The 12,870-nt window shown below is 34.3% G+C and overlaps 1 protein-coding gene across 1 annotated transcript in view; it reads left to right on the top strand.

Annotated features, from left to right (window-relative positions):
* The window catches only part of LOC148280964 (multicopper oxidase 3-like), a 101,258-nt gene extending 94,096 nt beyond the window's left edge, over positions 1–7,162 (top strand). The window contains exon 5 of the mRNA XM_088227478.1: positions 6,352–7,162. Within this exon, the coding sequence (XP_088083604.1) occupies positions 6,352–6,722 (371 nt within the window). The 3' untranslated portion in view covers positions 6,723–7,162. The remainder of the gene's footprint in view (positions 1–6,351) is intronic.
* The last annotated feature ends 5,708 nt before the right edge of the window (positions 7,163–12,870 follow it).

Raw genomic sequence — 12,870 nt, 5'->3', positions numbered from 1 at the left:
AAAAAAATTAAAAGTGATAAAGAGCTGAAAGCAGCTGTGACTACGTATCTCAATACACTGGCAGCGGAGGAATATGACGCTGGGATACAAAAACTTGTCACACGTTACAACAAATGCTTAAATTTGCTAGGTGACTATGTAGATAAATAGTTTAAGTTATGTTCTTTTCAAATAAAACGTTCACATTTTCTGTGCATTTGTCGATCTACAAAAAGCGTTTGATAGAGTTGACAGAGAAAAATTATGGAAGGTGTTGTCGGAGTACGGAGTGAGCGGAAATCTAACACGTGCTATTGCTTCTCTGTATAAAGACAGCATAGCATGTGTTAGGGTAAACGGATCATAAACATCGTGGTTTGACACTCATAAAAAAGAGAAGCAGGGATGTGTGATGTCACCATAGCTGTTCAACGTGTATATCGATAACTGTATGAAAGAACTGAAAGGCTTAAAAATGGGAGCAAAAATAGGTGATTTAAATGTCAATTGTCTTTTGTATGCTGACGATGCTGACGATACTGTACTTCTTGCTAACAACAAAGAGGAACTGCAATTTTTGGTAACAAAGGTATACGATGAATGCAAGAGAAGCGATTTGCTGATTAATGTCGATAAATCGAATGTGATGGTTTTTGAAAGAAATGAATGTATGACTAAATGTGAAATCACTGTGAATAGAGTTATACTAAAACAAGTAGAGGAATTTGTGTAACTGGGAAGTATGTTCACTAGGGATGGAATGACTGAGTAAGATATTGAAAGGAGGGTGAGTGCCGGGAACAGAGTAAACGGTGCACTTAAATCGACCTTGGCAAATAAATGTTTGTCACAAGAGGCAAAATTGGCAGTTCACAACGGAGTCCTGGTCCCGTCGTATGAACTTGGAAAAACAGGGGTAAAAGTAGGCTGAATTCTGTCGAAATGCGATCTCTCAGGGGAATGTGTGGTAAAACTATGTACGATAGATGCACAAATATTGAGATCCGTACATTATGCAAGGCTGAGACAAGCATTATCGACAAAATCAAGGAAGGAGCTCTGCGCTGGTTTGGACATGTAGAACGAATGCACAGCGAAAGAATGGCTAAGAATATATACAATGCGAATGTTGATGGATGCAGAAATAGAGGAAGACCGAGAAAGACATGGCAAGACCAAATCCAACAAATACTTAAAGATGGACATGTCAAAAGTCGGAATAATCGACGCGCGTGCATGAGAAGATGTACGAATGTAGAGGAAGCGAGATCTTTATGCAAAGATAGAGAGTTGTGGCGTTCTATCCTCTCTGCCTACCCTTACGGGGAAACGGCGTGATGGTTTGTTTGTTTGTACTAGATTTTTTTTTATTTCCAAACAGATACTAGTTTCCGGATGACCCTCGTAGTTCATGTTATATTGGTTTCCAATGCCACAGAAGCTGTTAGTTTGTTTCCAGAGATCATTGAATTAACGTTTCCCCACACGAAATAATCAAATGGCGTCAAAGTACAGGATCGTGGTTGCTCGCTAGAAATAATGACGTCACACGCCAAACTTCTCGCGCTGTGAATTCGTGGTTTCGCGAAGACCCCTAAACATTTGAAAACGGATTTTTGAAGCATGTAAATTTCCCCCATTTGCAAGCGTTATTCCGATTATAATGCGGTTCATTATTTATTTTACTATTAACTAATAACATATTACAACAGAGATGAAGAACATTTTAGAGAAGATCATAAGGAAGTCTAGGCATCTACAGGGCTTATGACCTGTCATTGGCTGGTTAGTGGCCACTTTACACACTGTGTAACATTCACCATTCTGCCCGTATTTGAACATCTACATTATTTTGATTATTTTATCTGTTGATGTTTGTGAAGGTAAAGAGCTTAAACCTTTATTTATGCAGGTCAGATTCATCTTATTCAATTATTTCAGCTACATACTAGGCAACGCCTGAAAAACTTATTTTTTCAATTTCTATACTTCTTTATGGACCAGGTGGATTTATCAACAAAATGATTCAACTAAATTCAACAAAAAACTAACCATTGATAAAGCTAGTCATTTATTCAAATTTAAATAATTAATTTAAAATTGATTCTTTTTGATACCCCACCTAATCGCCTACTCATTTTCAAATAATGTTGCTTATTGTTGATACGTTTTTTAAAAAATTTGGTATGAAAAATACGTATCATATTTTACTTCTTATCTCTCTGGCTATCCGTGTGCAAAAAATATGTCAATCGGTCGCTCTGTTGAGACGTGAAAGAAACGCAAACAAACAAACACGCACACTTTCGCATTTTTAATATTAGTATGGAAGTATGGATTAAGAGCAATCATATAAAAGAAAACTGTCACTATTTGATTATCAAGAGACAGTATTACAAATAGAAAGTTCTATCACGACAAAAAAAATTGTTATTAAATTAAAATGAGTGGTAGCGGTGGGGATTAATATCAGAAATATGTATTTATTTATCAATATTTATACGCCCAGAGAATTTTCGCAAAATATAAAGGGCCACCAGTCTGACAAGTTCTATAAAATCAGATTCAAGTTAATTTTGCAGTTCTTTGGAACAAAAATATCGATGTATCTGATTCAATACTTGGGAAATTGAAAAATGTCGTCCACAAAAACATCGTCATCTCCCATCCGCATCCATTGGTGCATAAGGTGCTGTATTATCACTCCGATTGCATTGTATATTGATCATTTTTGTTACATGGATGGTTAGGTGATTACGCTACAATTGCCAGCCCAGGAACAATGAAATCTTGCAGTGTAGGAATCGAACCCGGAAATATGAAAAATATCAGATCTGGTGAAACTGTGGCGTGAGCGAGATATGGTATGGTCGATAGGAGTAAATCATGCGCAGGGAGATGACAATATAGGTACATAATTCGAACAGCGCCAGCGCATGCATTTATATGTAGTTCGCTTGCAACGTCACTATGAATTGGCGTGCTGACAATTCTGTCATTCAAATTCTTACCATTATTCAAGGTAAGACTTTTTTGATTTAGTTACGTAAAATGTGCTTAAAATATAAGTGCGAATAAAACATATTTGTATGTAAACGAAAACAATGGCGGATTTAGCGTTCCGCATTTGTTTCGATGTGCGGGCGGTCATTGCACAATATATATTATCTTCTTCTTCATCTTTAAAGAGATCCTAAGATCTGTGTTACACCGAACTTGTTCTTTTGAGATGATGAGGTCTTACTGTTCCTCCATCTCTTGCGTGGTCTAGCAAGCGAACGTTGTCCAGATGGGATGTCATTGGCTGCGGTATACACAAGTCTGTCGCTTCTCATTCTGTCCACATGGTCCCTCCGGTATCTTCGTCTGGATCTGGTCCATGGCATGATATTTTATATTACACACGTTTCATATTCTTATTCTTAATGGTGAGGATCAGTGCTATGGAAGCTCCTGACGTCACCGCGACCTGTGAAGATCTATTGTGACGGTTCTCCGTGAATAGTTCTCGCCCTCCAAGCCCAGGTCTATAAAGAGCCTGGCTACCGTGTGAAAAGCGAGAGTTTACTGTTTGTTAAAGCTCCCCCTCCGATCCGTAAAGAATCGGTTTATTAGGTAGGGAGCGAGCTCTTTAACATCCTTAGGTTTCACTAGTGGTCCCCCGAAGATAAAGCTCCTTTAATGATGTTAAGCATCACATCCACATATAATGTGTATAGGTGTTTTTTCAGTTGCACTGCAGAGCCTACATCTAGAAGTTTTGGAAGGTTCATTCTAGCAAGCTGTTCGTTCAACCTGCATTGCCCTGTAAGGGCTAAAGAGATAACCCTCACTTGATTTCGGCTGAGCTTTATTTGGTCAAAAGCAAAAATTAGCGAGTACCCTTTTATCAGTTCCTTCGGATGGTGCTGATTAGGTACTTTTTGCCAGAGCATTAAACTCTGCTTCCTGGCCCATGACCTAAGCTTATTACAAGAAGCACATTTAGGTAGCCCACAGTAGGGTTAAGGGCATACGTATCTCTAATTTTAGTATAATGGATTTGGTCTCGAAGCGTTTTTCCTGTAATGAACCTTGCGACCCGATGCAGATTTCAGCAGTTCTTAGTAGCTTTTTGTTACGAACAGTGTCAGCCCGCGCTTCCATAGCATACGCCATAACGGGTCTCACACACGTATTGTATATTCTGACCTTGATATCGATATCCTTATTTGGACGTAGTTTTGCAGTGTAATCAGATGCGGTAAGATCAATTCTATGTTCTGTTTAAAACAACCAGGCTGCTTTCATACAAAAAACTGTAGTAATCACCTTCTTAAAATAGTGTTGATCACAAAAACGGCATTTCTCAATTTGCAGAAAATACCCACAACACTTTTTCTTACGGTATAGCTGCTGATTGGAAGATTAATGCCTCTGGAAATCCTGTTCTCTTAAATAAATTTAAGTTGTTGATACAGATGTATTATAATTATGTAAATTCATTGGATTGGGTTGTGGTCCTGTGGCTAGTGTCTCGGACTCACGGACCAAAGGTCTGTGGTTCGAATCCCACTTTACCCCAACTTGATTCCATTTTCTAATAGTGAGTTATTTACAACTCGTTGAAAATGGCCCTCAAAATTAAATATTTGGGTAAATCATAAGAACGCAAATATTTCTTTTTATTTAAAAAAAAAAAAAAAATTAATAAAATTTAAAAAAAACTTGTTTTAATACAGAATGTAATTTCATACATTATGGAGGTATCGTTCAATGTTAGATTTGGCTGTTTTTTGGTAAATGAATGTTTTAGGTTGTGTGGTAGACTTAAAAAAATCATCACAATTTCTTTAACAGCTAATTAAATTATTTTTAAAGTTATTATTGTGATTATTTACAATTAAGTACACTAATGTAAATATGAAGTTACATGTTCAATACATAATGACACACATCATCGTTTTACTAGGGCTGGCTATTTTCTGCAAAACGCACACCTCAGGTTGTGTGGTCAGCCAGCTTTTAAAAATTATTAAAACTGGTCAAATACACTATTTATTTCTTTTTGTATTAGTTTAAACGAATGAATGCATTATTTATCATTTGTCAAAGTGAACAAATTTCCATCTGTTGAGTAGATGGATTATTAATTTTTTTCACAAAAGTGCTATTATCTCAGATTCTGAGATAAAATTTTTGCGAAAACTTTTGTGAAAAAGTTGTGGCTTGTTGTCAATAGTTAGCTTACACCTTATACCAATATAATATCACTCGTTAAAAATAATAAAGTAGACTTATTATAATATACTTTAACTTAATATTAATAGTACAAGTTAACAAAATGTTAAGAAATGCACTGCCAGTGTTTTAGTTAAGGGCTGCCCTTGGTAGCAAGGCAGTGCTCTATATTAGGTGCAGATAACTATATAATGATGCAATTCTATGCTACAGAAATAATATTTTTTTAAACATGCCACTTTCAAGAATTAACTTTCGTATTAAGTGAACACATTTCTAGTGGCAGTAGCTTTTGATATTAATTGATAATAAGTCGTTCTTATATTCAAATCAGATCAAACCACTATTTTTTGTTACTAGGAAAAGCGTTGATAAGCTACCGCAAACATATAACGAGCACCTCTTATTCAAATGAATTATAATTAAAATGTTAGCGATGAATTTTGATGGCATGTCAAAATACAAAGACAAGAATATTTTTTTTCTGTGCCTGGGCGGATTTCTTCTTTACAATACAGTTTTGAGTGTGAAGTCGAACCAGAACCCTGGATTCGTGTTTTCGACGCGACGGTTACTCTTAAATAAAAATCTTGAAAAAAGAAATCAAGTAGAGATAAGTTTACGTCGTTAAGTGGCGCTTTAAGACATAGGTTTGATTCTTTACGATATGTTTGTTATTTATTTTACAAATTTAATCAGTATTATTTAACGGGTCATTTAATCCATTAAGCAATATACACTGTAAATATTTGGTAAAATAATATTGTGAATTGAAATTGAATGAAGGGAAAGCTGAAAGCTGGTAAACTGCCCAAACGTATAGACAAATATGTGCACATTATTTGCAGAATCCGTATTCAGCCAGCGAATTCTGATTTGCGTGCGTATGGCTTCTGGGTGCGGAAAATTGTGCGTGAGATCCCGCTTCGGGACCATGCAAACTGATCTATTTCAGTACGTTTGGATTATACATACTTCCAGAAATCAGCCTTTAGAAATGTTTCACAAGAAAAATATGACGACGAGATTAAAAAGTGTTGTAATCTAGCAAGTTAGAGATAATGATGGATAATAATTATATTCGTGTATAATTATAGCGGCCTAATCAAATTGATCGATCATTTCTAATAAATTTTGTTTTTACTCTTTCAGGCGGTGAGTCTGATCACGTTTTTCACCTTCATGGATACAGTTTCTACATAGTGGGAAACAACCAACTCTCCGAATACATGAACTTAGAAAAGATCGAGCAAATGGATAAAGATGGCGAACTATTCCCGAACAAAAATCTCATTGATCCTGTCAGAAAAGATACAGTCAGCATCCCCAAGTTCGGAGCCGTGGCTTTGCGGTTCAAAGCGGATAATCCAGGATATTGGATCCTTAGAGATGAAAGGTCTAACCAATGGACGAGAGGACTCGATGTTGTTCTTCAAGTGGGGGAAACTTCGGACTTCGTAAAACCACCCCCCGATTTCCCAAAGTGTGGTAGCTACATAGGACCGCAGTATTTTTTAATTTAAACAGAGACGATATTCACGATGAATTGTGATATTATTATATTAAAATTACTGTTAAAAATATATTTAATAAAAACAATTTAATTCGCTGAAAGTGTGATCGCTCTTCATGCAATACTGTTGTTATTGTGATCTAATAAACGGATCATTCGAGATAAATACGTTGTAGAATGTGTATAGATATTAAAAGTAAAAGTGTGAAAATGAGACTGGGAACAATGGATTATTGTAATTTATTACTGAGTGAAGTTACCATTAATATTAAAGATAAGGAAAATGAGAAAAAGAATATAATGTGATCTCTAGTGATAATATTGATTAAAATAATTCTCATTGTGCCGCTTGGATTGTGAAATAAAATAATTATAATTTTCCCCGAATGATATCACTTCATATTAGCTACTTATTCACATTGGAATTAAATTTTTGTGTATTTTTTCAAATGATTTTTTTGAAGACCCCCTTTCCTCTTAAATTATTAAAATTACCCGTGAATATGAAAAAAAATAACCAACACATGAATGTACTTAAAGATACATAATACTGAATAATATTATATTTTAAAGGCATTCAGTATTTAAATAAATATTGTAATTAATTTAAATCTCACGTACAAATATGCTAAAATCAAATGTTTTTCGATTTCGTATACAACTATGTAGATCCCTCGGGAAATTAAGGTTAGACATAAGGGGAATATTATATCATTATGTCTGGTTGGATGAAAATCTCGAAATTTGTTGCCACACAGAGGGAAAACATTTTTCGGAATAGGGAATATAGAAGTCTAGGCACTTACAGGGCTTATGCCCTGTCATTGGCCGGTATTAGTAGAAACTTTAAACACCGTGTAACACTTATCATTCTGTCAATGTTTACACATACACATTTCTTCAACTCCTCGATCTGTTGACTTTTATGAAGTAAAGATTCGAAATTTTTATTGGCTGAATTATTTCACCTCTGAAAATTTTTGTTTTCAAAAAGTACTAAAAAAATTCCGAAGGTTTGAGATCACATTGAATTTTTGCGTTCTCATCGGGAATCAAACCAGGACTTTTGAATTTCGCCCCAACCATTACAACAACAAGGCCAACAATTCTTTAAAGGGAAGATACAGTTTGTATCGGATATGGAAGAGATTGTACATTTTGTGATTTGAATATATTACTTCAAGTTTGTATTGTAATTGTAGTAGTCCCGTGTCCCACTCTGCTCCAACTCGATTCCTATTTTCAAACAGTGAGTTATATACAACTCGTTGAAAATGTCCTCAAAATTGAAATATTTGTAAGTACTTATTTTTTCCTTTCAAAAAAACTTTTAAGTTTTATGATATCTGAAGGGTCGAAAATATGGGTTTTCAAATATTTTATTTATGAAAATACTAAAAAAATCTTAGAAAAACTTTTTTCAATTATCGAAATAAACAGTTAAGGAATTTTATTTTTAAAAACAATGTTATCTAAATGTAATTTATTATTTTTTAGGCACTTTCTAAACGAACAAAAGGATTCCTTCGGATGGCTCGTCCCGTAGTCTCTATAATGACTGCCATTTCGTGTCAGACATTTTCTTCTAACTGCACTAGAACCCGGTTTATTGACATAACTTTTCGATTTTAGATGTCCAATAAAAAAAATCCATAGGGGTAAAATCAGCACTGTGAGGAGGCCAATTTATATCAAGAGTGTGGTCAGGACACTTGACTCACGCACGGAAGGTTCCGGGTTCGATCCCCGGTGAGAACACAAAGAAAATAAAATGTGATTTTTCTCACGCCTGGGTACTCTGTGATCTAATTCACCGCTGTAATTGGACCTCCTGGTCTGTTGTGGTGAAAATAAACATAATCCTGGAGATCATTTTAAAGTGAACATTTTACGAACTCGTGGCAAAGACGTGTTGGACGGATGTGACGTTGCTCCGTCCTGCTGAAAACATGTTCTTTGAATAATCAATCGTTATAAAACGCGAAAAGTTTTGCAGTTCAGTTACAAAAAAATGGTCCAATATTTCCACATACCGAATATCAATCCACATTAAAAGCTTTCGCTCACTTACCAACGAAAAAGTTTGTATTGTCATAAATGAACTGATTTACACTTTCTACGCTTTTCAGTTACTTCGTGATGACGTTGGTCGCTCGGACTTGTTTTTTTAAATATTTTTTTATATATATTTGGACTCCTGTATTTAGTAACCTTACGTGTCATGTACAAAGCTAAGGTACTCGGAAAAAATCGTTTTTGTTTGTCTTGGAAATGGGATGTTCGATCACTGATTTTGGTTTATTACCATTATGAGTCCCATCACCATTGTTGCAAAGTTCAAGAACAATGGCGCGTGATAACTACTTTTAACTACTGTATGGATATCTGTTAAGGATATTCAATCTTTCCTGCATTCTGCTTCAAGATTATGGCGTTGCAAACTGAAAAATGGGCACTGAAATAACAGATGTTCGATACTCTGTGAAGAAATATCATCCCATGGACAATAGTCATCATTCCTTAATTTAAACCTAATTAGATAACTTCTCATAGCTCGGACGTGTATCCATTGTTGAATCGGTTTCTTCAAACTTCTAAACACATTTCCAGATGACGGGAACACTTGGCGCTTCTTTAATGTCACGCAAACCACGATGATTTTGTTTTTGCGAAATTCTCGCACACACAATGCACGGCCTGCTCCCAAGAAATGCTCCATCGCCACCATCGATTGACATAGAGACCCCCGCGCCTCTCAGAATTGTTGCATTTACGCAGAAAGCCAATGAAACACATATTTTATATAGGGACAAGCTGTATATCTGTTAATTTAATCCCAAACCACGATAAGTAATAATAAATTTGCGTTATTTGCCGGGTCGATTCTTGCCAAACTGGTTGTTATTCGTGGTTCCATTATTGAATCCAAAAAGTACGATTTGTAGCTACTTTGTTGATCTTCGCGTGTAAGAAGTGAAAGCTAAAGGGTCATAATTAGTCTTTAACAGAGTAAGGTTTATAGCATTGTTTATTCCCTATAACATGAATTACCTATAAATCATGCATCATACAACGCAAAGTGAGTGAAACTTATTTTAATTAACACAGGAAATATTTGTTTAAAATGGATCTTAAATTGATCGTTACGCTTTCTAATTTAGTCTTAAAAGTAATATTAATCAGTAATTTTAATATTCAAATCAAACACTTATTTGTGTCTGCTTAAAATCATTTATTTTATTTTTAAGCAGAAAAACAATGATCCGAATTTTGGTTTTTTATTGAAAATATATTTTATGTTTTGTTAATAATTTTATTAAAAATAAAATTAACGATTTTAATAAGACTGAAATAAGTGATTGATTTTTGCATCCAAATCATAATATGGAGTTGTACAAAATAAACAACAAGTCAATTTATATAAAGTCTTTACTGAAATAAACGTAGATTTTGTAACATGATCAATATAATGCATTGATGTTAATTCTTTCAAATGGTTATTTGTTTTTAATTTTAATTTGAAAACAAACCTTTAATGATTCTTAATATTTATTTTGTCTCTTTCTTCAAAATTCACGAAATTCAAAAGCGGCGAGCTCATTTTTAATTACCTACATCTATATTTTTTCGGTAATTAGCACTACACAGAAAATTTTATTTTTAACTTTTTAAAACTTTTTTCTGGCCGGTTTGTTTGTTTTGGATCGATTTCAGTTTGATTATCAGTTTGAGACCCATTAGTAATAAAAAATAAACGTTAAATAATGTCCAAATTTTAGAAAAAAAAACATAAAAAATTCCCAAAATTTTCCCATTGCTACTTAATGCAGCATACATCGATCATTGGTTATATGATCAGCTTTACGCTTAAGCTGCCAGTTCAGAAACACCGTTTTAAAGACTGAGGGTCTTCCTATCGGTTTCGCTCATACAAAAAGTAACGTCTCTTTGTCAATAAACAAGTTAGTCTTTTAAATTTTAAATTTACCCACCTACCTTCAAAGCCCCTTTCAATGTAAGTTTGGTAAACTATACGAAGGGACTTTGCCGGATATTGTCATTCCTCCTCATGACCATATTGCAAATACGAATGGTAGCAAATACTGTGTTTGTTTATATGAAATTCAGTTACAAAAGTCCTATGTCAATTGTACTTAGTATTTTTATCAATTTAATAACATCAAATTAGATTATTATTGCAGTGTATCTTTTAATTCAAAATTTCATGTGGACCTACCCAGGAATCAAACCCGGAAACACAAGCATGGTAAACGAAAGAGCTAACCACTTCGAAACGAGGTGGACTTTCTCCACTCGATTTACGTATTAAGGATTTTGACCTGAGAGCAGTCATCGAGTAAAAACACTCGTCCAGGATTCTGGTTCTATTTCACACTCAGAACTGTATTCTTAATACGTCCGGTCTCCGAGTCCCCTCCTGCCCTATACATGTTAGAGTCTCTTCCTTTTTCGATAAAATATTCTTAGACTCCAGGTAGGGGTTCCTTGTCAAATGCCAATCGACTATAATTTTAAGAAACAAAAATTGTACCGACATCGCAGAGAAAATTTTACCATGATATATATATTTTTTAAATAATTAAATTGGACAGCCAAACGCTGATTTTAGTTAGAGAGTGACAGAAAAATAATGTCCAAATACCTATTCACCAAAATTCTCTGGCTCCGCCATATTTATAATTTCTTAATGAGGTATCCGTTTCATAAAAACAGTGTTTATTTGTACTCGATTTTGATTAATATTCGATTCTTAACTACAGAGGCGATGAGAAACGCAATTACATAATTTTATACATTCTCTTTACTATCTCACTGTAAAGAATATAGGAGTGTTATTAATCGTCGGACCATTCCTTGTTTTGGTTACGTAGTTAATTTTATATTTTACACTCACGAAAAGTATTGTATGGGTTACGCGAGAGGTTATTATACAATAAATAAAGATGTAAATACTAAATAAAATATTTTTGTAGCAATGTGAAAGATTCGTTGATTTATTTTTGTATATTTTTTTATACTTTTATAAAGATCTGTTGTTTTTTTATATTATTTTATTGTTAATTATTGTTTTTTTTTTCTTAGTTAATAAATATTTCTCAACATTGACTATTTGATTTATTTTAAATCCGTATTCTCATAATGAATTAATGATTGGCTATTATATCAAATTTCGACTCATAGTTTAGAACATAAGCACATGTCGTCATGATCGTAAAACAATGACGCGTGCGGTTGTCTTCAACTTTACGAGAGAGCGTTTATTTATTTATTTAACACTTTATATACATATAACGGCGGGCATATTGTCTCAAGGCAATTCCTTCCTACCTCCCCGGCGTTCTGTTATATCAAATTTAAACTCATTGTTTAAACATAAAGCACATTTCTGAAATAAAGAAAAATGTTTTGGCGTCAGTGGAACCACTTTTGCGGCGCATTTTGAAAGATGATTTGCATTTCTTTCCATATTAAGTGCAATTGACTCAAATAATATTTTATTCAGACCATCCACGTCGCTTGGAATACGGCCAGACAGTCGCTCGAATGGCTGACACTGAACCCGATTATTGGAAACAAATTTTGATGACCGACGAGGCTCATTTCACACACTCTGGCGCCAACAAGCAAAATTGCCACATTTGGGGTACGAAAAATCCACACGCGATCCATGAAACACCATTGCATGGCCAAAAAATTACTGTTTGAGCCAGCGTTTGCGCCAAAACCATCATGGCCATTTTTCTTCAGAGAAGGCTAAATAGTAAATTAGAATCGATATCGGTGGATGCTGGCTCATTGATAATGAAAATAGTTTCCTTGCATTTTTTTATTTTATAGTTGACTTTTAAATTACTAAATATCCTTACTTCCTTTCATTTTTTTAAATTCCCTTTCTTTCCTGGTTCCCCTTCCTCTTCAAACTCACCTGGTTCCACATTTCTCATCCTTTAGGTTTTTTCATGTATGTATCATTTGATATAATATATTTTGTTTTTCAGCACAAACTTTTGACCAACTTCTTTTGACCAGACTGTTTTTTGGTTGACTGGAAGATATTGGTTTTAGCAATAAGTCCACCAGAGTACCTGTTATTTGAACTTGAAGTTTTAAATAAATAAGCTTTTTAATAATTTTTT

The sequence above is a fragment of the Micrasema longulum genome, unplaced genomic scaffold, assembly GCF_059751315.1.
Source record: "Micrasema longulum isolate JH-2025_06_02 unplaced genomic scaffold, ASM5975131v1 h1tg000508l, whole genome shotgun sequence".
Lineage (NCBI taxonomy): Eukaryota > Metazoa > Arthropoda > Insecta > Trichoptera > Brachycentridae > Micrasema > Micrasema longulum.
The sequence above is the reverse complement of the archived record's forward strand: the minus strand, read 5'-3'. Positions and strand labels throughout refer to the sequence as shown.